Source organism: Setaria viridis, chromosome 2 (genome assembly GCF_005286985.2).
Source record: "Setaria viridis chromosome 2, Setaria_viridis_v4.0, whole genome shotgun sequence".
Classification (NCBI taxonomy): domain Eukaryota; kingdom Viridiplantae; phylum Streptophyta; class Magnoliopsida; order Poales; family Poaceae; genus Setaria; species Setaria viridis.
The window spans coordinates 8,117,139-8,141,345 of record NC_048264.2 but is presented as its reverse complement, the minus strand read 5'-3'; the positions used below and the strand labels follow the sequence as shown (position 1 = coordinate 8,141,345).

General features: G+C 47.9%; 2 protein-coding genes across 3 annotated transcripts; both read right to left on the bottom strand.

The window, feature by feature from the left end:
• Window positions 1–373: 373 nt before the first annotated feature.
• Window positions 374–4,176, bottom strand: LOC117842387 (cadmium/zinc-transporting ATPase HMA3). Of its 2 annotated transcripts, none has more exons than XM_034722809.2 (6): window positions 3,581–4,176; window positions 2,883–3,497; window positions 2,648–2,785; window positions 2,222–2,549; window positions 1,748–1,950; window positions 374–1,668 (listed from the first exon to the last, which is right to left on the bottom strand). In XM_034722809.2, the coding sequence occupies exons 1-6, from the start codon at window positions 3,876–3,878 to the stop codon at window positions 533–535; spliced, it is 2,718 nt and encodes a 905-aa protein (XP_034578700.1). In that variant the 5' UTR covers window positions 3,879–4,176; the 3' UTR covers window positions 374–532. The 2 variants fall into 2 exon arrangements, with proteins under 2 accessions (XP_034578700.1, XP_034578701.1); XM_034722810.2 differs by having other exon boundaries at window positions 438–1,656; window positions 3,581–4,171.
• A 12,998-nt stretch (window positions 4,177–17,174) lies between these two features.
• Window positions 17,175–20,234, bottom strand: LOC117846237 (amino acid transporter ANT1). The gene is made up of 3 exons (XM_034727362.2): window positions 19,759–20,234; window positions 18,524–19,168; window positions 17,175–17,863 (listed from the first exon to the last, which is right to left on the bottom strand). Exons 1-3 carry the CDS (start codon window positions 20,017–20,019, stop codon window positions 17,477–17,479), a joined length of 1,293 nt encoding a protein of 430 aa, XP_034583253.1. The 5' UTR covers window positions 20,020–20,234; the 3' UTR covers window positions 17,175–17,476.
• Window positions 20,235–24,207: the final 3,973 nt, after the last annotated feature.

Here is a 24,207-nt window from a genome sequence, read left to right as displayed (position 1 = left end):
AGCGTGCAAACCAACTTACACGACAGGCCCGGTCTGCTTGCTGCTCTTGGTTTGTCTTGGGCCTTCGGTCATTATTAGGCCGGAGGTCTTGAGAAGGTTAATCTGTACAAAATTCACAACAAAAATGTGAAATGAGAACGACAACAATTTTCATTGAGCTGCCCAGTCGATTTGAACACACACGTTCGATGCCCCGGTTAATTTTTCTAATTGTTTTAAGTAGAGCTCCATCTGATTCTGATTCTCCATGCGAGTTGATTCTCAGAGAGAAGTGATTCTGTGGCTGAAAATGATTCTCTTTGATTCTTTAGCATAAACTATGATTCTCTTTAATTCTTTAGCATAAACTCTTAAAATCAGGATGAAAAATCACTTCACAGAATCAGAAGAAGCTACCTTTTTCCGCTCCCAGCCTCTTAGTTATTTCAGAGAATCACTTCACACAATCAGCGAAGAATCAATTTTCTTTAAAAAATTGTTTGCAGATCTCCTGTTGGATTCAGCAGCTCTGGTAGCTGTGCCAAACGCACCCTCAGTAATTCACTTGCACTTGGGAGACACCACCGGAACAACACCTTGCATCGTCCCTGCAACCTTGCCCTTCCTTCCTAGGAGAACCCCGCGCACCACCTCCATTGTTGCAGCAGGCTGTCTTAACACTCACACGGCTGTCTTCTTTACGGGCACAACATTTTCTCGGAACGTCAGCTGCAGAAGTCACCGTGGAAGCACCACAAGCTTTGCCGGCGCCGCAACATCCACCGCCGCTGCCTTTCGCCGTGGCGCGAGGAATCTGGATTTCTCGATGCTCGGCAGATGATGATGATGCCGCCGGTATGTCGATCACAACCGAGTGCTCCTGCTCAGACGACTTTCCTGGCTTCTGACAGCAACGGCAGCTTCTAGTTCCTCCAACATCTGGTCCCTGAATACTCGCCGTCGCGCCGTTCGATGCTGCGGCGAGCTGGGACGACCTCATGGCCAGCGACCTCGCCGTGGCGCGGCACACCTCGTCCTTCCCTCCCCTCCGTGTCCCAGGTTCCCTCAGCAGCGTCATGCTGTGGAGCACGACGAGCAGGCACGTCCCGACGTCGGCGAGCACGGCCGCCCACAGCACGGGTCGCCACGCGACGGCGAGCGCGACGACGGCGGCCTTCGCGGCGACGGAGACAACCACGTTTACGGCGATGGTCCGGCGTGCGCGCCGCCCGAGCCCGACGGCGGCGGGCACCCTGAGGATGTCGCTGGACATGAGCGTGGCGTGGCTGGTCTCCATGGCGGCTGCCGAGCCCGACAGACCCATGGACACGCCGACGTCCGCCATGGCCAGCGCGGGGGCGTCGTTCATGCCGTCTCCGACCATCATCGTCGGCCCGTCCCGCGCCTTGAGCTCGCCGACGAGTCGGACCTTGTCCGCCGGGAGGAGCTCCGGGTGGAGCTCATCCATGGCGCCCCTTAGCTGCTCCTGCGCGCGCATGGCCGCCGACCTGCTGTCCCCTGTCAGCATCACCGACTTGATCCCCATTGATCTCAGCTCGCGGATCGCCTCCGCCGCGCCGGTCCGGCAGTCGTCGGAGAGCGAGAACGCCCCCACTAGATCCCCGTCGCAGATCACATAGCCGATCGACGCGCCTTTTCGATCATCCATTTCTGGTACTGCGCACGTAACTGAGTTTAGAAGTTCAGAATTGTGTAATTTCATTTCCTGAAACTTGTTCAGTGTCAGCCTATTGTTTGTGTTGCTCACCTGTGTAGCATGAGGACCTTGCCATGATCCTTCTGTTTCCAATGTAGACATGTCTTCCACTGATCTCCCCATAGATGCCTTCCCCGGGGTAGATGCGAAATTCAGTCGCGTTTTCCGGCTTCGGCTGGATGGATTTGGACTGAGCGTACTCCACAAGTGCAGTTGCCATTGGATGGCTTGATTTGCTCTCAATGCTAGACACCCTACAAAAAAAAAGGGTTTCATCCAAAAAAGTTCAGCATCATCGTTTCACATAAACTGAGCTGAGCGACGATCAATTCGAACAATCGATAAGAATTGGGTCAGGCATGCTCAGTACAGGTACAAGTATCCTTATGGCTCTGTCTCTGTTCTTTTCAGTACCAAAGCACTCTAATTCAACACGCGGTACATGACTACAAAATCAAATTTCTTATTAATAATAAATTTAATATATCCAAAAGGAAATTTGGAGAGGTAAATCATCAACCATACCAGTAAAGAAGCTGGCTCAATTCAACTTTGTCCCCAACCACATGGAATCCATCAATGCTGAACTCCCCTTTTGTGATAGTTCCCGTCTTGTCGAATGCCGCAACCCTGATCCCACCTAGTGTCTCAAGAATGTCCCCTCCCTTGATGAGAACCCCCATCCTCGCCGCCCTCAGGAGCGCGCAGAACGTAGCGACCGGCGTCGACAGGACCAACGCGCACGGGCACGCGCTCACCAGCAGGACTAAGGCCAGCCGAAACCATCTTCGCATGTCCTGTGCTCGCAGCAGCAGGGGGACAAGAACCACACTTGCTGCAAGAGCAACCACGGCTGCAAAAAGAAAAAAAGTTTTTTTTTCCTAATGAATTTGCTGTGAATTGTATGTTTTCAGATCATGGTCTGGTGTGGAAGATGACGGTGTCGCGTACCCGGCGTGTAGTACTTTGAGCAAGAATCGATGAGCCGCTGCGTCTTGGACCGGCTGTTCTGCGCCGCCTCCACCAGCCTCTCCATCTTTGCCACCGTCGAGTTCTCGGCCAGAGCTGTTGTCCTCACGGCAATGTAACCTGCAACATCAGAGTTTCTTGATTATGATCAACACATGAACATTTTTACCATGGATGTTTTCTGAATGCAACTGAAAAAAAATAACGCAGCTTTTACCATCCAGGTTCATGGTGCCGGCCCAGACCTCCGACGGCGGCTGCTTTGGCACGGGGAAGGACTCGCCGGTGAGGCTACTCTCGTCGACCTCGCTCTGCCCGTCGACGACCACGCCGTCGATCGGCACCACTTCCCCCGCCCTGACCGCGACGACGGCGCCGACCTTGACGTCGCGCAGGCTGACGACCTCCCCGGTGTCGGCGAGGACGACCCTGGGCGGGATCATGCTCATGAGCGACGACATCCCGGCGGTGGCCTTGGTGCACGCCAGCGTCTCGAGCCACTCGGCGGTGGTGAAGAGGAACACGATGGCGCCTGCCTCCGCGAAGTCCCCGAGCGCGGCGGCGCCGGCCGCCGCGGCGAGCATGAGCACGTTGATGTCCAGGGCAAGCCTTGTCGCCGAGGCGAGCGCCCTGAGCAGCACCGGTGGCGCGCCGGCGCAGGCCGCCGCCAGCGCCAGCCAGCGCAGCGGCGGGAGGAGCGGCGCGAGGGAGGAGGCGAGGAGGAGGCCGCCGCTGGCGAGGATGTACGGGCTGGGCCACCTGCCGACGACCCCGCCGCTGCTGCCGTACGCGCGCTCCGACGCCTCCAGGCCCGCCCTGTTCAGAGCCTTCACTGGTCCGGGGTCCCGACACAGGTGAGCCAATTCTTGCAAGGATCTGCAAGTCTGAGGAGGAGGAAGACAAGGGGTTGGTTACCGATGTGGGACAGGGAGACGGCGGCGGGGTCGTGCTCGACGATGACGGTGCGGGAGGGGACGACGACGGTGACCCCCTGGATGCCGTCGATCGGCGCCAGCAGCCGCTCGACAAGCGCTACCTCCGCGGAGCAGCAGACGCCCAGCACGTCCAGGTACGTCTTCTCCCACTTCCCCCTCTTCCTCCTGCCGCCGCCGTCAAGATCTCGGCTCCTCGCCGCCGCCGGCGGCCGCAGCAGCCTCTCCTCGAGCTCGGCGGCTCCTGGCGCCTTCGCTGGCCTCTCAGCACCACCCATCATCGCCGGCGCAAGCGACGGGATTACTGGATCGAAGCACAGGACAGCAGGAACAGCAGTGACTCAGCGAGAGCTCGGCAGAGGTCAACGGCAGCCGAGGTTGTTTTCCGGAGGTGGAGCGCGGAATTTGTTGGCGCGAGGAGCACGCAAACGCGACAACGATAACATCGGCGGCCACAAAGAACGGAGCTTTCGCTGTCCGCTTGTGTGATTCGGTATTGTGTATTGCTGCAGCCTGCAGGACGGGGTCGTGCTGATGGAGCTGTGAAGAAGGAAGAGACACGCTCACACGCGTCGGAATGGGATTGGTTGGGTTCTCGCTTTCACTTTGGTCAGAAAATGGAGATGTGCTGCTTGCCTGCTTCTGTTTAGGCTTGCCTGGGGTGGTTCTTGTCGAGCCAGGAGATCCTTGGGAATACTGTTGTAAAACACGCCAGCGGTTGATCTCCCTCTCACGGTCTCTCACAATAAGCATAAAAATAGGAGACAGTAGACAAGACATATTCGATGGACTATTCTTTATTCTCTAAATATTGATAATTTATATTGAAGATCTCCCTCGTAAATATACTCCCAACTATACCTAGAGATTTGGTAAGAGCCCATAAGCAACTGGATTAGGACTAGGACTTCTAGTCCTCCTTTCCTTCCATAAAAAGTCCAGTTGTTTTACAACATTTCCCCTTGGGCGATTACTGCGAATGCATATGCCTCATAAAAACTCCATCCGAAAAACCCAAGGGAAAAAACGGTTCTTGGAGAAAAGAGTACATATCAACCGCTATTGTATTGCACATGTTGCCTCATCTAAAACCTTATGTGAGAAACCTTCAAGTAAAAACTCACAAAGGGAAAACGAGTACAACATTAAACCTTCTTAGTTATATAGTATTCTATATTTGCTATTCTTCATGAATAGTAATCAATCTTCAAGATTTATGCATGAACTTCATGATTCTTGCAATAAAGATCTGTATGATCTAAGTAACTGAGTGATATACCTTCATAGTAAATTCAATAATTAATCATCAAACTGATTCCTTCTACGAACAACTTAAAAGATTTCAGATCTAAGGGTCCCCTTGGTTGGGCTTCCCAGCCTGCTTTTGCTTCTCAAAAAGCCAAAAGCCAACCAAAAGGTGGCAAACCCATAGGTGCTTTGGGCCAAAGCTACTTTTCCTCAATACAAAACTCACAGCAGCTTCCCCCTTGCTTTCTCCGGCTATGGAGGTGGGCAACTTCGAAAAAATTACCCACCTGCCACTGATTATGAGATACCGATTCGTTTTTTCCCTTCTATTCCCGTCCGCGGGTGACCTCCACCACCGTCACCCCTCCCACCCCCGGCGCTCCACATGCCTAGCGCCACTCCATCTCCGACCCCCTCCTCTCCACCCCCCGCTCCTCCCGTCGCCGCCCCTCTCCGGTCCCTTTCCTCCTCTCCCAGCCGACGGAGAGCAGGGGTGGCGGTGAAGTGCCTAGCGCGGCGGGCGGCCAAGGGCCCGCTGGAGAAGGCCGGTCTGGCAGGGCTGGCCACGGCGGCGGTGGCGGCTGTAGCGCTGCTGGTGCTGCTCTACGCCACCTCGCTCTGTTGCTCGGCGACAGCGCTGGCGGCGGCGCCCCGGAGGCCTCCTGCTCTTAGCCCCTACTCTCCACCCTCCTACTCTCCTCCCAACGACGCCCTACTCCTGTCCCCTCCTCTCTCGGCGGCGGTGCAACTCGGGGCCGGCGACGCCACCCACTACATCGGCCGCCGCTCTACTTGACGCGTCGTGGCCCCTCCATGCGGGCCGGCCTGCCGTGCTGCCGCCCACCACGGCATTGCGAGATGCGAGAGAGGAAGAAGAAGACGCTGATGAGTGGGGTTTGCTCGTCAGTAAGAGAGGGAGAGAGTTGAGTGGGGTGGACTGTGAATGACATGTGGGGTCCACTCATAAGTGTTTCCGAAAAGCCACGCCATTTTACCAAACGGCTTTCAGCTTTCTCCCAGCTCACAACCTACAACAGCTTTTCCACAGCCCGCAGCTCACAACTACTTTTTTAAAAGCCACAGCTCAACCAAACACCTTAAATATGATTAAAGATATGCTCCCCCTCATAACGACATCCTTTGAACTTCAGTGCTCAAAATGCCTTAGTCACATTCTTCATAAATGTGCATGAGTACAATATTTAGTCCTTCAAAGACTTAATTCATAATTATATTAGGAGCAATGCTTCGAGCACTAGTAATCACTTATTTAACTGTGCAACACAAAATAAAACTTATCCTTTTAGAGGAATCTAGGGATAATGAGTTGCAAATTTGCATATCTTCTAGATATTACCTTTCAAACTTCAATATTTGAACTTAAAATAACAGCAACTCTATCTTAGTGGATTTGAAGTTATAACCAATGATCTATTCTATAGATCTTCAGGAATTGGCTTGTTCCACACTTCCACTATAGATAATCAGTCTTAAGTTGGCATTTGAGGGGATAATTCAAATTGCCAGTCACTGTTGGGTATTTTAGTGATGCGCGAATGAATCCACAAGCACATGGATATCGTTATAGCTTTCACCTCAGAGTATTCTAAGGGTATCGAATCCAAGGAAACGTGTGTGTATACCTACGACTCTAATATCCAAGGACAACCAACCAAAGGTGGGTGAAAGATAGAGATGATTACTATGTATAGTGATGGATAAGTTAAAGGTCGATCTCTTGGTCAAGATACTCGCTTCAGGCACCGTCTTACCCTAACTTAGTCAGGCATCTCCGGCCAACGGCTCTACGCTATATCCAAACGTGGAGGATTACAAAGGACCAATAGGGCTGTCACCACCTATGACCTACGATATAAGACAAACGAAGGATAACCCTTAGCCCAGACACCACGTCTACGCTACTAATTACTACTACAATCTAACTACGTCTGTCGACCTGTAGTAGCTATACAGCACTCCGTATAACTACAAAGTGACGAAACTGTGAGTAAGAGAACTGATCTCACTTATAAGTAAAGCACTAAACCATAGAAGAATCACGAATACTTACTGAAATATACCAAAGGAAGCTAGCATCCATAGAGGTACATGGCTGGAGTAGAGTGCTGAGGAACTCGACACTCCTCCAAACTACTCCCTCTCTCTCTCTCACTCTCTTCCTATCCTAAGCACTTGCCTAAGCAATGCTTCACCATGGAGCTCTTCTCTTGATAGAAGTGGAAGTGGAGTTGGAAGGTGTGGTTGTTGTTGTTGTTGTCCTCAAATGAGACCCCTCCCCTCATATTTATAGGCACTTGGGGGTCGGTTCTGAGGGGAATATTCAGGGAATCTTCTATAATCGTCATTGCAAGGTCGGTAACTAACGACATGTGGCGGTTGGTGGTGAGTGGAGCCAGCAGGGGTTCGGCCGACCCCTGGCAACCGCCTTAGCCAACCGCCTTTGGCTGGGTGGCTGCCAGGTGGGTCCTCACTTGGGTACGGGGTGCTTTGCAGTGAATCTTGTCATTTTACTCCCGTTTGTGGGCCCTTCAATCGGTGTGCTTGCTCCTGATTGGTTGAGAGTGTGTTTCCTTGCTCTTGAAGTGTGTTTTCTTCCTTAATGTACCTGCATACAAATATTCACCAACACTTGTGGAATTCGTTAGTAATGACTCCTACCACTACTGCTTGTGCTCATCTTTTCTGTGTTTATGCAGGAGTTGATGGCCTAGATTTGGTACTTAAGAACCATCAACAATCACCGATATACCTTCTATGGTATGTGAGGATACATGTTATCAATGCTAGCTAGTTACATATGCACTTAGATGTGCTTGCATGGTACATTCAGGACCATATGATGCCACACTATATTCTTAATTCAATCACTTGGGTCTGTATGAATTTTTATTCACATCTTCAGGATTATTGGTGTTCATTCAGGAATTGACTGATAAGTCATTCATTAACTATATCCTTCAAGAATTATTTAATTCTTCGAGAATAGTATTTCTCTTCTGTGAGAAATCCCCTCATGCAAGAGAGAAGTGATTTATCTGATTCTTTTAATTTGAGCTCTTCAACGAACTCTTTTATTGGGAATGTGTTATTCACAATAAGTCACTTTTATGATTTTATTTCCTTTGAGGAATTTCTCTTCTAGAGACTATTAATATTCATTCAGGAATATAATCAACCTTAGACATTCAATACTTAGTATGAGATTTAACTTCTATTTGTTGTGATTCTTATTCCTTCAAGAAATGATGAGTCCTTCAAGGATCATCTCTTATAGATTTTCAGAATCCATCTATTAACTGGACAATATATATTTCATTCATTCTTTCCATATGCATATATGTAGCAGAATATGCATATATTATGAACCATTGCATTTCACCATGTCATTATTTCATAATGATTCATCCAATTTGAACTTCCAGGTTCAAATACTTTCTTCATGGTTCAACCTCAATTGCATGCTTCAATTGGACCCAACATGAGTGCTTCATGCAACTCTACCATGGACTTTATTTATGGATCCATATTCTCGTTAGAGAAATATTTGCAATGATAGAGGTAATATTGTCGACATTCATTCTTTTCTCTCCCATATCTTTAGGATAAGACTATGATATAGTCAATTAGCAGCTGCTATCCCAACACAAAATACTGAGCGCGGTTTATAGTGATAGGCATTCATCTTCATGATGATTATTTCTTAGTTTGTGAGGTATTTGACCATAATAGTCTTCTTTCTAGAATTCAATGGAGATTTCAATAAATTGTTTGACAAGTTCATTCAATCCAAAACCAACAGGCATCCCAGTAGATTTTAAATTAATGATCAAGTCATTTGCCATGGTGAGTATATTATTAAATACCCGGGATATATCACACATAGCATTGTGTTTACTACAAGTAAACTGAACTTCTGGTCAATAACTTCAGGTTTGTTTCTCCTATTTTCTAATTTCCCATTTGTCAGTATTCATTATGTGCGCATTCTTACTGGGATAAAGTCCTTCAGGAAATTTCATTTTAAGTGTATTTCCACATCAAGTGGTGCCCTTCATAGGCTTCTTCACATTTTAAATTTATGGCATTATACTTCGCTTCATGCGATTTAGCGTGTGTTTCTATTCCTACTTCAAGCTTTCAGGAACATTATGAAGATTAATCTTCCATTCAATACAAGGCATTCATATGGGCTTCCTCTCCCCCTAATGCTAGTATTAGATCTTCATAAATAGCATACTTCCAATGATATCCTCGTGAGCTTAATGTAATGGAAATTCAAATTCATATTTCTCCAACTTTAATGCAACTTGATGCCCATTTGTATGCTAAGATGGTGAAATAAAATTTCACGCACTTTATTTTAAACTTTAGAGTTTATTTGTTATGGAGTGATCTAGATTTCATTAATATATTTAGCAGTTGGCATGTTCTGCATACCAATAATCTGTTCAAAATATTCATCCAAATACTTATACTATAAACTTCAAGTACTTCTGATAATTAAACTTCAAGTTTAAAATTTATGCAAAATATAATCTACATAGAATTTCTTCTGAAAAATTTTATTGCTTTTTCATTCACGAATTCCCATTTGCTTTTAAATCCATAATATAAAGTTGTTTTCCATACAATGAACTTATCCTTTTATTTGTCCGCAAACTCATTCTAATTGGGCTAACCAATTTCTAATTGGATAAATTCCCTATTGGTTCAATTCTTAACCAGTCTGCTTGCCTTAATCCTAGCGTTCTTGTCTAAAGATTATTTAATGACTACTAGTTATTTTGCACATATGTATATAATATATTGATTTGCTAGCATGCTAGCTGGTTGATAGAGTGCTATGATGGCTTACCGGCCATCTTATCAGAGTGGGAGCTACTTCTCAATAGGAGAAGTTTTGAATGATCACAGCATGCAAGCTGGTGCAATGATAGGAATAGCATGATGGCTACAAGCCAACATGAAATGGAATTTTCATTTGATGTGCATGCAAAGACTTCTAATTATTGTGGTGACATGCAGGTCCTCACATTAGTGTGGAATAACTACTAACTTTGTCATTCTAAGTGACATAGTGATATCAGGATTACAAAGCTACATGGAGCTCTTGTGTTTCCTTTGTCTTCAGTGGCAAGCATGAAGCGGGTTGCCGGCGCATTCAGGAGGATGACGGGTTCAAACTTGTCCCGCTTGTGGTCTAGCACAAGCTCTCCTCACTCCTCCGAACCAACACCGAGCCTGACTTCAATGGACTACGAAAAAGAGCAAGAAGAGCAAGCTGAACCACAAGTCAAAGCTATGGACGTGGACGCAAGTGATGCCCCTACCTTGACTTTCAAGGCGACCGAGAGAAGCAAGCCTACGCCATCCTCAAGGACCGGACATTCGGTCACACCAATGCCTACGACCCGGAACTTCTGGAGAAAATAGGTATGGATATCGAATTCACCTCTATTTGGTCTGCTATTGGGTGGGATGATTTTTCACTAATTGGAAAGCTTGGTTCTCAGCCCCTCACCATCCAGTTTCTTTGCACTCTTCAGGACATGATGGATGGTGTTTCTTTCTGACTTTTCATGACGGAATATCATTTTACTTGGAAGGAATTTAGCCGTCACCTCGGTTTTGGTCCTTGTGCTATTTTTCTCAACAAAGCTTGTCATGGTTTTTCTCGACATGGTTTTTAGGGTGAAATCTCTGGTCAGATGGTCAGTGGTAAATTTACACCTCGGTGCAATGACATTCAGAATCCAACCCTTCCCTTGATGCACAAGTGGCTTGCCATCACCCTCTTCCTAAGAGAGGATGTCAGACCCGTGCGCAACGATGAGTTCATGATTTTATATGCCATGGTCAAGAAGATCAAGATCTTCCCCATCAAGGCAATGGTTCGGCAATGGCTCGAGAATTTTAAGATGACGGGTCCCATTGAGTGCATTTCTTTGATCACTCGCGTCGCTTCGAGGAACGGGGCTCTAGATGGGAATGCTATTCCCTTCATTGAGATGCCTTGTCCTCACATCGGAGAAGTGTATTTGATTTATGGCCACACACTCAAGAAGGGTCTGGATGATTCTTTAGTTTTCTTCTTTCCCGGTTATACAAATGAGATCCTATCACCTAACCCGGGACTTCGTTTGTATAATTGCCGGTTGCTAACCATGCCTGTTCTACCACAAGAGGAAGCTCGCAAGAGCAATGTTTCTGGTGGCAGGATGACCAGGAGCATGCCGAGGAGTGCAGCCATACAGCAGCCACCACCACCGCATCCGCAGCCACAGCCTCCCGTGTACCTAGCTCAGGCAGGATGGCCCACAGCTGGTTGTGTGCCCGGGGTAACACCCGAGTACACTTCCGGTTGGGACCAACCCTCCTATCAGCACAGGGCGAGTAGCTCAGCGTGGCAGAATGTGGACAGTGATGAGTGGGACAAATCGATCCATCGGGACTGGTCCACTAGTTCCAGCTCCGGTGGTGTCCCTTTCACGTTCAGCGCTTGGCGCTCGTTCTCATCTCGAGACCACACCGGTCTCACTCAGCAGCTGAGCGAGCTCACCATGCGTACTAGCGACATGGAGGAGTTGCTGAACTAGCACATCCAGTCCACTCAGGATTGGCAACAACAGGCCGGCGAGAGGATCCACGAGATGCAGCAGTTCCAGCGGCAACAGCAGGAGGAGCTGAGGGCTTACTTCCATTGGACGGGGTACAACCCCAACCAGCAGTAGTGAGCCAAAAGCTAGCTTGGGGGAGGACCCCCATAAGAGAGGTAACTTGTATCTTTACTGCTTTCCGAATATGCATGATAAAAACAAATAAAAATCTGAAAAAAAAAACTAAAAAGACCAAAAATATTTACTACTTTCCTATGCGCGGTAAGAATGTTTAAATTCTCCATGGTTGAAATGATACATAGTTTCTCTGTTTATTCCCTCTCATATGTCTTGCTACAACTTAGTATCCTACCCATGTTTTTGAATTTGTTGGCTTGCATGATCAAAACCTTAGCTTGAAACTTGTGGGTAGCAAAAAGCATGATCCATGTCTAGGTTGTTGTGAGATATGATATGGTAGAATAGAGCTGCTATTATCTTGTTTTATGTGATGCTTGATATCCAGAGTTTTATTTTTGAAAATGCTAAAATGATAAGTTCCTCAATGATGAGAAATTCCTATCCAAGGTCATGTGTTGATCCTATTATATAACCTCCACATATGCAGCTTGTTCTCTCATTGAGCTTTGTCAAATTGTTGTGACCCTTAGTGAGAAACTTATCATACTCTCATGATCAAGATCACGTACACGCCACTACCATATGATAAGCTTCTACACTGGAACTTAGTAATCATCATTTCATCCATCCACAAAATAAAACTCCATGTTGTTTTATGACCTCTCTCTCCAAAAGTATCCTTGCAAAAGAGACTTGGGATATGAAAAAGAAATAAAGAACATGCTCATGGAAGCATGATGAAAAAAAAGATAGCCCATGTCTCCAAAGAAAGAAAGTAAGGAGAGAGAAGGATCATACAAAAAGCAGTCCATATACCATCCACCATATTCACCGTCCACACACATGCACATCTTGATCAGGTTGTATGACTTGCTTCTCCAAAGGATCCGATCTTTGACTTAGCAATATATGAGAAACAGGTATACCTTCATTCGTCCCTACCTATAGCTCCACATATAAGCCTATTAGGAGTAGGTTGTGAAAGAAAGGCAATCCTATGCCTTGGTGAGGAATCATACACATTGCGCGATCCGAGAGTATCATTTGAGGAACTTTGATTTCTTTTGAAAAATGTTGCAAAAACCTCCAAATTGATAGCTGATCAAAGTATGAGTGAATGGTGCTCTATAAAACCATTTTATCTCTCAACCACCCAAGACAAGGTGAAGCTACATGCCCCACAGAAGTAAGGTAAGAGGTAAGACCAATGCCAACTTATTCAATTGTTGGTAGAATATTTTATTGTAGGCTTGGCATGAGTTAGGAATACAACATCATAGCAACTCCTGATCAACCAACCTAAGTCTTAGCATTTGCTCAGGATGAGCAAAGGGCTAGCTTGGGGGAGTTGTTGACGGTCGTTGAGTACAAAATATGACCGTCAATATACTCAAGAATAAACGAGGTTGGCATTTCTTACACGCATATTTGGTTTCGAATAATGTAGTCCCACTTGTCCTTGGAGAATATTTGGTTGTAGGTGAATTAGCATAAAAGGATGGAGAAAGTACCCTCTAAGGATCCAAGAAACATGCTTCTGACCAACAGGAGGTTGCCACGTATGCATCCCATGGATTGAAGGGCTCACAAACTACCATAACTACCTCAATCCACCGGATAATGCACACAACCACCATTGGGACCCACCAAACAATCACCCGGAGAAAGGCAGTTGCGAGGGGGGCCCACAGGGGGTCGGCCAGTTCCCTTGTCCCCTCTCGTCTCTAGCTTCCATGTGGCGACGATTTACGTCGGTTAAGGGATATTCCCCAAGATTCCCTCGCAAAACCGCCTCTTGGAGCCTATAAATATAAGGGGAGGGGCTCCATTCTAGGACACACACACAACTAGTGAATCACTCTCTCCCTCTTAGTTTCCAAATTAGTGGAGTTAGGCTAGAGTTGCTCTACTTCAGGTTCCAGGTCTCCTTGGAGTGTAGGGTATGGCTCTTGTATCATTTATTCCTAGGTTGACTTTGTTCTATTCAAAGTATACATATTCTTTATATAGTGTTGTGTTTGGTTCTCATATGCATGAGTTAGCTATATACCCTTGCTATGTTGATGTGCTAGGCTTATACGCTCGTATGCTAGTCGTATACCCTTGATATCGTAGTATAGGCTTATATACGTCCATGTATGCCTCGAGACCATGCTTCAATACATACTCTGTGTGCATATATATCTTGTATAGCTTAGTTGATCTATGCTACGGTATCGGTTGAATGTCCATATTTATGGTGGCTTCAGCCATTGATATAATAGCCCGGTATGGCACGAGTGTTGTTAACAATGCAAACATGGTGCTTGGATATGAGTTTGCATCACGAGTTGCTAGGGGTAGGCCGCAGGTGGTGACAACCCTATTGGTCCTTCGTAATCCCCCACGTTTGGATACGCTGTAGGAGTTTGGAAATTAGTAGTAACTTTACTGGGCAGAACCAGTACGGGTACTGTCTCCCCGTGTGTGCCTGGGTGCATAGGCCTGAGTTCTATACACTGTGTATGTATGTTATACTTGTATGATCTGTACAGTATATAGGAAGTACATATGAACCTAGAGCTAACTCTTAGTCCTTCTCCCTAGCTTAGTTATCTTGAGATGATTCCATTGTGTGTCATACTATCTATCTATCTATCTTACCCCTATCTTGAGTATTGTCTCTATCCATCTATGGTATACTCATATGCATAGTAAACTCTTTTGACCTACCCGCCTTCCTTTGGGAAATACAATACCATTGGGAACACTCTTGGGTGAAATGCTACAACGGTATATCCGTGCGCTTGCGGATTTATTCGTAATCATTAAATATACCAACATCGGGTGGAAGCATCGCGAGCCTCGACGCACCGGCAAGCCCGCGTGACAACTGGCAAGCCCTGAGCGAGGCCTCAGGATTCTGCGTCATGCAAGGCATCGGGGGGACCGGACCTGGACACGCACCGGCAGGAGTCCGCAGAACCAAGGGTCCAGGAGGGACCTCCTGACAGCATCGGGCAGCAAAAACCAAGCCGCGCCTGCATTAAAATCTTCTGAGCGAATCCCCGATTCCCTCAGAAGCTCGGGGACTAGACCCAGTGGGTCCGCTCGCGCAAACCCACAGGACATTTTTGGATACCGAACAGCATACAAGAATAATAAAGGAGTCTTCCCCCGACCACAAGGTTGGAGGAAGCCTCGGGAGCTACTGACGGGTTCCTATACCAAGGGTAACTTTGAGGAAAGGGATCCTAGACAACTGCACGCGAAAAGGTCAAAGGCCCAACGGCGAGGAGCATGTTGGAGGCAGCCCATGAAATGCCACGGCCAACCTCCCGACCTCCTCAGGTCGAGATAAAGGACGTGATCCACCGCACCAGCCTGGGGATAGGGCCCACACGGGGTCCACCATGCCCCGCCTACTATTGTCGTGCCAAGGGCATTAAATGTGAGGCGTGGCCCCCCTGACCGCCCCACGCCAAGACGTGACCCGACGAAGGGAGCCGACCATTAGCTAGGGGTCCAATGGTGAGGCTACAACCTTCGGACCGCCCAGGACGACCTACGGGACGAGGCGACGTGGTCCGTACTCGCTTACTTACCCTTGCGTCATCATCACCCTCCCTGCTATAGTGATCCACCGCAGTCAAGGTCAGACCACCACGCCAGGTCCGTTACAACCCGCAGACAACGCAGGACCCGATGTCAGGCGTCACGACATTGAGTGGCCGTGAGCATGCTAGAGAGATCAGGGAAAGCCGGAGAAAGCGGCACGCCATGCCCTGGCCGATGACCCAAGCCTCGCGTACTCACCCCAGGTACGGTCATCAGTAAAAGTGTTCGTCCCGTTCACTGCCACGGGGTTGGCGGACAGAACGGGGGCGTATCTGGAAGTGGCCAGGCCCTGCGTAGGCATCCCACGCTGCACAGGGAACTCGTACAGGTTGCATGGGGCCCACGGCGACGAAGGGGGCATGATGAGAAGGCCCTGCAATGCTAAGGAAGGCCAGGTCACCTCGGCCACCTCTGAGGTCGGGGAACCCACTCCTTTCTCCAAACATTGTCGCCCGGTCCTTGGCTTATATAAAGGGAACCGAGCCTTCCTTCTGGCTCTCTAGCATTCATTCACGTGCACACACACTCACATATCGCACGAACGCTTGCTTGCAAGCATCCCGTTGTAAGCCTAGTGCACTCGATCCAGGAACACGACTCTTGCCGAAACTGGACGTAGGGATCTTCCCAAACTAGTATAACTTCTTGTCTCTTGTGTGCTGGCCATCAAAAGTGAGGAGAGCATGGCATACAATCACTAATGGGCGGTACGAAACAACAACAAGAAGGCCATGTGATTGGCAAACAAAGAATGCTTAGTTTGATCAGGCCCGCTACTCACCATCGATCTTCCTTCCTAGGCCCAAGTAGCTAACCCTAAACCAAGGTACCTCACCTAAATTTTCTCCTGAAGATGACTAGGATTTAAGCATTACACACAAATTGTCATGCAATTCGCATGGGTTGAGATTCGACCGACTTTGCCATAAAAAATGAGTCATAGATAAAGTGCAATTATATAAGTAAACTTTGGAGGTAGTCCAATCACTCTACATATTATCACCTACATATATCGATCGTCTATAATAATAAATTATATATGCACCTTTTAGGGGACAAACCAACTAGGTTTGGTTGAATATTCGCAGTAGCTCTCCTCCGGTGGCCCGTACAGGCATTCCGAAGTGTAATCCTTCATGTTGTAACACTCCAAAGTGTAATCCTTCGTGGTGTTACTAATAGAATTAAAGGGTCCCCACGAGTTACTATAAAAGTATTGTATTCCCTATTCAGTTAGATGTACTGTGTATGTGAGATGGTAAGAAAACTACACGCGAGACTTGAGGTCGTGGGTTCGTATCCCACGCACCGCGCACGCACATATTTCGCGTGAAAAAAATCATATAACTTGTGACGTGCAAAGTGCGGAGGGGCCTCCCGAGAATTTAAAATATTTTTTTGATGCAAAACATTTTAGTCCCGGTTAGTATTACCAACCGGGACTAAAAGAAGGTCTTTTTTCGCGGATGGAAGATCCAGGATTAAAAATGGGGACCTTTAGTCCCAATATATGAGGTTTCCCAACTAGAACTCATGCTCGTTTTTTCTACTTAGTGAGGGAGAGAGCGCGCTAAAAACATAGGACGTAGAGGAACTTTGGCTGACAAGCAGGGGAGGAGTCGACCGGCCAAGAGGTGATGCCGCCAGGGAGCTTCACGACGACATACCATAGTGGTGTGAATTTTCCTTTTCTATTTTTTTCTATGCATATTTCTTAAGTTTGCGGGGAGCTTTTCTAAGAATGCTTGCCAATGCTACTGACACTGATGATATGGACAATATTCACCAGTTCGTCAAATCCCGATGCCATGCCTTCACCGCTCATAGCGATACGACCTGCCGTTGTTTCCTTCGTTGACCAAGTGTAGTGAGGTACTTCTGGCTAGTACACATCGTCTTAAAAAATAAGAAAAGTCACCTACACCGTAAGTTACAGAGAACCGTCGCAACAGACCCGGTGAAAAACACCATAGCTGTAGCAAATCATGTCCAAATCAAACCAAGGATGCTCTTGTGCATAAACCGTATACAGCCCATGTGCACTCGTCAAATGGGGCAACTCTCTGTTTTGTCCACGTGCAGAAAAGACACAAAGATACATCTGTGCATTATATAAAATGCTTGGAACAACCGGCAATACAAATATCAGAGCCATCTCCATTTGATCCATGCCATCCCAAGATCCAGATTTGTCAGCAACGCTGTCCAGCTGATGACTTCCTTAGTCTCTTGGGTTCAAATCCTGATGTACACATCTTGACCGTTTGGGCCATTGTTCAATGTGGGGAGAGTGCAGTGACAAGACCATATCCTGCAAAAGCCAGACCAAACAGAAGAATCACGTAGTCCAGCACCCGCCTCCACAAGGACATTGACGAGCCCACAATGCTGAGATGGAAGAGGGCGGGCAGCACGAAGGAGAGGAGCGCGCACATTGTGCTCCCGATGAATGAGATGAATGACCCAAAGGCAGGGATGAAGGACGCCACCACAGTTAGGATGGCCACCACGAGGATGCGGCTCGAGTGCAGGCCTAGCCACTCCGCGCCACGGACATTGCGGGAGAGCTTCTGGAAGCTTGATCTGAACCTTGTCTCGACGATCTCATGGATCGGGTGCATCATGACTGGGAATGTTAACGCCAGCGCAACACATAGGCCAACCTGCCCATCGATTGCAGATTGTTATGAGAAAAATGTGATTCAAATATCTATTGTCAATTGTCATCTAATTCCCATGTATGAATGCTACTTCAATGCACAAGCCAATCTGTCATGAAACTTCAATACAGTCCAAATTACTACATGTGCATCATTGTCTTTCCAGCGAGACAAGACTCATTTTACTTTTTGTCAAGAAGAGATCTCATGTGCATAACAAGATCAGATCTTATATCTCTGAATATAGAATGTTAGGTTGCATTTTCCAATCAGCTGCATGTCTCAGGGGGTGTTTGGATACCCCTAGTTTAGCACCTGTTACATCGGATGTTTAGATGCTAATTAGGAGTATTAAACATAGGCTAATTACAAAACTAATTGCACAGATAGAGTTTAATTCGCGAGACGAATCTATTAAGCCTAATTAGTCCATGATTTGACAATGTTGTGCTACAGTAACCATTTGCTAATGATGGATTAATTAGGCTTAATAGGTTCGTCTCGCGAATTAGCACAGGGGTTCTGCAATTAGTTTTATAATTAGCTCATGTTTAGTCCTCCTAATTAGCATCCGAACATCCCATGTGACATTGTTAAAGTTTAGCACCTAGTATCCAAACACCGAGTAACAACAAGAAGCAAACTAGTGAAAACTGCACTAACCTTAACTGCAACTGACGACCAATTGTTTGGAAGATTAAGTGTTATGATGTCTTTGGTGGCGTCACCATAGGCCAAGTACCCACACACTCCAAAACACACGTACACGGTTATGATGGCGGCAACTGCTTGAGAAAGTACCCCGCGGAACTTTCTCCGCTCCGCCATTGATGCTTCCAGTGCAAGGGTCATGCTGAATCCTTCAAAACAGAAGACTGCAACCCCAAAAGTGAATGGTACTGCCCAAAGTCCATTAAAAGCACTTCTGTTTGCAAATGGATGATCAAAAAGCTGAAGATCCTCTTTGATCACAATTGCCATGGCAAGGACATTGCACACATCTGCAAATATACTGAACGGAGAAAGAGAAGACAGTGAACGGATGAAGGAGAGAGCGATCTGCACAGGCAGGAGGATGGCAAAGATGAAGCCAGCTGGTGACATCAGCTGGCTGAATATGGAATGAAGATTTTGACCAATGAATATCAGGTACGCTACAGAACCACCCGCCTGGGAAACAAGGATGAGGATTTCTGTCAGGCACCGGCCTACAGTCCCGAAGCACCTTTCACCCAAATCCCCATATGTATAGTGACCATGATAGCACTCCTCGGTTTCGTCCTCTTCGAGTTTATCCCTGCAGTCCACCTTCAGATTCGAAATGACAGCGAGTCAATTAAACAGAAAGCAGTTAATGAATCCAAAGATGTTCGGTTCTGAAAGACATGGCTTATATAGCAATTCCAAACCTTATTTTATTTGTGTAAGTCGCAATCATAATTCTAGTGTTGAACGAGAAGCAGAAACACAAAATTCTCATGCAAAGTCCAATTAAAATCTAAGCAGATAAGATAAGAAGAACTACCATTTTGGGCTTATTAAAAACGATTTTTCGTTTTTATCAGAGCTGATCGATTGCAGATTTGTCCTTATCCTCTGCATTCAGTTTCTTAAAAAATCATAGGCAACAAGAAGTTGCATATCTGCCAGCACACGAGTACTACCACAGCTGTGTCACTGCACCGCAGGCTACAGCTAACACTCATTTCAGAGTCTGAAGTTTGTGTATTGCAACCTTCAGAACTCAAGAGAAAACAGCGATTCGGATCTGTAAGAGGAAGAACGCGCTGTAGGCTGAACCGCTGAAGCCACAGACAAAAGCAGAGTGCTTGGGAAGGAGCGCAGAGGACTCCGTTCTGAGGAAAAGAGGGGGGAGAGAGATGGGCGGGCGTACTGACGAGTAGGAGCATGCAGTAGAGCGTGGCGAAGCCGGCGGCGGCGACTCCGACGGAGCCCGCGAGCCAGCCGGCGGTGCTGAAGGCGTAGGGGAGGCCCAGCACGCCGGTGCCCACGATGGAGACCACCACGTTCCCCAGCGTCTGCGCCGACGTCGCCCCGCCGCTGCCGCGCCTCGCTCCCGGGCTCCCTTCCTCCCGCGCCAGCAGCGGCGCCGCCGCCACCGGCGCCCCGTCCGCGGCAGCAGCCTTCGCCCCCGCCATCCCCGGCGCGGCTTGCCGGGAAACAAGCGGGCACGGGAGGGAGGAGGAGGTGGCGAGGTGGGCAGTGAGCTTCACGTAGCGAAATTGGATTTTGGATTCGCGCCAGCCTCCGGCGCGCGAGGGGATGGAGTTGGTGGGGGGCAGAGAAGAGGAAGCTGGGCTGTCGCCGTGAATTAAAGCGAGAAGCCGCCGCCGTGGAGGCCAGGGTGGTGTCTGGATTGGTCGGGGCTCCAGATTCGCCACGTTTTATTTTGTTAGGGGGGGGGTTGGATTGGTCGGGGCTCCAGATTCGCCACGTTTTATTTTGTTACCGGGAATTTGGATCTCTAGTCCGGACTAAAATTCATACCACATCGAATATTTGAAGGCTAATTAGAAGGATTAAACATGAGCTAATTATAAAACTAATTATATAGATACAAGCTAATTCACGAGACGAATCCATTAAGCCTAATTAATTCATCATTAGCACATGTTTACTGTAGCATCATATTATCAAATTATGGACTAATTAGGCTTAATAGATTCATCTCGCAAATCAGTCTCCATTTATACAATTGGTTTTATAATTAGCCTATGTTTAATACTCCTAATTAGTATCTAAATATTCGATGTGATAGGAATTTTAGAAGGTGCTAAACAAACAAACACCCCCTTACTTCTACTCTTTCTTTCACTGTTGCATGCCACTTATCTTCATCGTACTTACTGAGGCCCGTTTGGATACCCTTGCTATAGTTTAGCACTTGTCATATTAGATGTTTGGATGCTAATTAGGAGTATTAAGCATAGACTAATTACAAAACTAATTGCACAGATAAAGTCTAATTCGCGAGACGAATCTATTAAGCCTAATTAGTCCATGATTTGACAATGTGGTGCTACAGTACCCATTTGCTAATGATGGATTAATTAGACTTAATAGATTCGTCTCGCGAATTAGCACAAGGGTTCTGCAATTAGTTTTATAATTAGCTCAAGTTGAGTCCTTCTAATTAGCATCCAAACATCCAACGTGACACCGCTAAAGTTTAGCACCTAGTTTCCAAACACCCCCTAAAGAGTGTTTGTGTTTGTTTCCTAAGGGCTAAACTTTAGCCCCTACCACATCGGATATTTGATACTAATTAGGAGTATTAAATATAGTCTAATTACAAAACTAATTGCACAGATAGAGGCTAATTCGCGAGACGAATATATTAAATCTAATTAATCCATGATTTGATAATATGGTGCTACAGTAACCATTTGCTAATGATGGATTAATTAGGTTTAATAGATTCGTCTTGCGAATTAGTTCAGGGTTTCTGCAATTAGTTTTATAATTAGCTCATGTTTAGTCCTCCTAATTAGCATCCGAACATTCGATGTGATAAGGCTAAACTTTAGGCAAGGAAACATGTCCTAAGAATAGATGTATTCGTATGTCTTCAATCTCAATAGTTTCTGTTAATAAACCACAAGCTCGGTGGCTCATGAACACCCTAAACGCTTATAAAATTCGGAAGTGGATCCAACTAGAACCGAGAAAAGGTAACTGGGTTGAGAATCCAGTTTACCTTCACCCGACGGACATCCTTGCCACCACGGGCACCTGCTGGTCGTGGGCGAGTTGGCATCGACGGCCAGATCCGGTGCTGCTATCGTCGGATCTACAGTCTTCCGACCTGGATCTGCACGGGCTCAGCTTGTTGCCGCCCACAGGCCATGGAGGCCGAGGCTGCCGTCTGCGGTCATGGAACCGGGTGCTCGTGGCCGTAACGGAGGTGGAGGCTGCTTCGCGCAGGCGTCGTGGCCGTGATCTAGGCTTTGATGGTTGGGCCCCAGGCTGGGCGGAGGCGAAGGCAACGGCGCAAGGAGGCCAACGTGCTCGCCGGGGTAGACCCTGGCGGCCCGTGCAGTGACACATGCAGAGGTGGTTTCGGGCCGGATCTGCGGCGGGCACTCGCGAATCTGTGGGCTGCAGCCGAATCCGCCACCGAGTGAGGCGCGTGGAGGCCGCGCGGCGACGGCCGGGAGCGGGCCAGGTCTCGCGGCCGGGGCCAGCGAGCCATGTGGAGGTCACGCGACGGTGGCCCGGAGCGGAGGTCGGTGTGGAAGCCGCGCGACCGTGGCTAGCGGTGGTGCGTGGAGGCTACGTGGTGGCGATGCAAGCTGAGTAGGCGATAACGCGACGCGGGGTGAGTGACATCCCAGCAGAGGTGGGGTTTGGTCACACAGGCACTCCGGCCAACTCAAGGTGTTGTGGGACGTGTGGCGGCGGTAGGGGTCGTCAACGAGGCGACCGTGGCAGTGTGCAACCGGAGTACGGTGAGGAGGAGGCACGTCAGCGAGGTAGCAGCTAGCGCGACGAGTGGCCACGAGTGGTGCTACGACAGCTTCGTGCCTGACAGCACAACGATGATGAGGTCGCGTGCGTGAGGCAAGGCAGGTGGTGGTCGCATGCAGAGGAATGCTACAGGAGGTTACCTGGCGACACTGGTAAGGATCTATGCCGGTGGTGGGATGGCATTGCTATCAACACCGGTGGTGAAGTAGGGCTATGTGGAAACATCGGCGAAAGCATACCTGGTTATACCAGGTACGACGATGGCGACGCTCTCGGGCGCTGTTCCTCTCCTTGGAGGCATTGCCTTTGTGTTTCTCGTAACCCTTTGTCTAGCCGACGTCCGATAGGCCTCGCCAAAGAGATGGACCATGGTCTTTTGAAGCTTTTGGTCTGCCCATGTGGTTTTGCCGGGATTCCGATGGCGACAAGGCGAAGGTGTAGTTAATGGAGCGGCTCGGTGCCTCTGTGTCACCCTAGGTGGCAAAGACAATGCGGGTCTTTGGCGTGGAGTCCAGCAACAGAAGTGGCGAGGCCCCCGTTCGCTTTAAGGTGATATGTTTGAGGAGTGGTGTGAGGCGGTGGATGAGGTGAGGCCCCCATGCATTCGAGTTAGCCTTGGAGGGTCTAAGATCCGATGTGGTGCTTTGGTCGTTTGGTGTGTTCGGTGCTGTAGCGGTATTTTCAGCGATGGGTCCTGCATGGCAGGGGCCTTTTCGGTGTGGTGCGGTGTGCCCTCCTTTTGACTTCTGCTGACGCGGGGTCGTGTTTGGGAGATCAACGATTGCGTGGGCGTGCTCTTAGGGTGACGGTGGCATGGTGCCATAGTGGAGGAGGCGTGGTGGCTACACAGATTGCAGTGGCCAGCACTACATGACAGTGGCTGGTTCGGTGTGGGGCATCGTCGGGGACGACGGTGCTTGTGGTGAAGACGACTTATCAGCATAATTTCCCGGGTTTGGGTGGTGCAGCATGGTGCGGAGTGTTGTTTGTGGTGTCATGCAGCATGGGTTGAGGTTCCAATCCAACCTACTACATGTTGTTAGTTATTGTTGTGAGAGTAGTTGATGTGGCAGTTTTTATATTGCCCAGTCTGTATTACTTCTACTTATTAATATAATTCTACTTATTAATATAATTGGTAGCACTTTTGCCTATTCGTTTTTTTAAAAAAAGAAAAAGTCCGAAATATTTCGGGCCAAAATATCTAGCACACGTCCACACCGCAAGAGACATCACATTGTTATCGAGCCAGGCTCAGACCTAGCCTGGAATACGCACTATTTTTATGTGTAATCATAATTAAAATAAATAATATATCGGGCTAAATCTGTCCAATCTTTTTGGAACCGGCAAAAACGAATTTGAAACCAAACAGTGATAATCAAGAATGAAAACTATAGACGAGCCGTTCATTCAAGAATGATCACCCCTTTTTATAATGGGGATGGATCTCCTTTTATAATCGAATCCCAATTATTTTACATACCCAAATTATCCTTCCACAACTACTATATTCTAAAAAATAACATACAATTCAAATTGGATTTTTTATCCAAATCACGCTTCTCACGCCACTCGATCCGGACCTTCACTGAGTTTCGTTTCGACCTCAGACCTCGAACATTTCCTCGACCGGGGGGGGGGGGGGGGGGGGGGGGGGGGGGTCGTCACAGGTTCTGCCTCCGTGGTAAGCCTCGGAGCACGCAACCATCGTACAAACATGCGATCGGTGTTATCTGCCTGAATGTCCGAGGGTTATCCGTACAGAACCTGAGCACCCGAGGTCTCTTGAACTCTCTTATAAGCCTCGGATCGTTACAATGAGGAGTCATGCTCCCCTGTTTCCCAGCTCGTTTGAC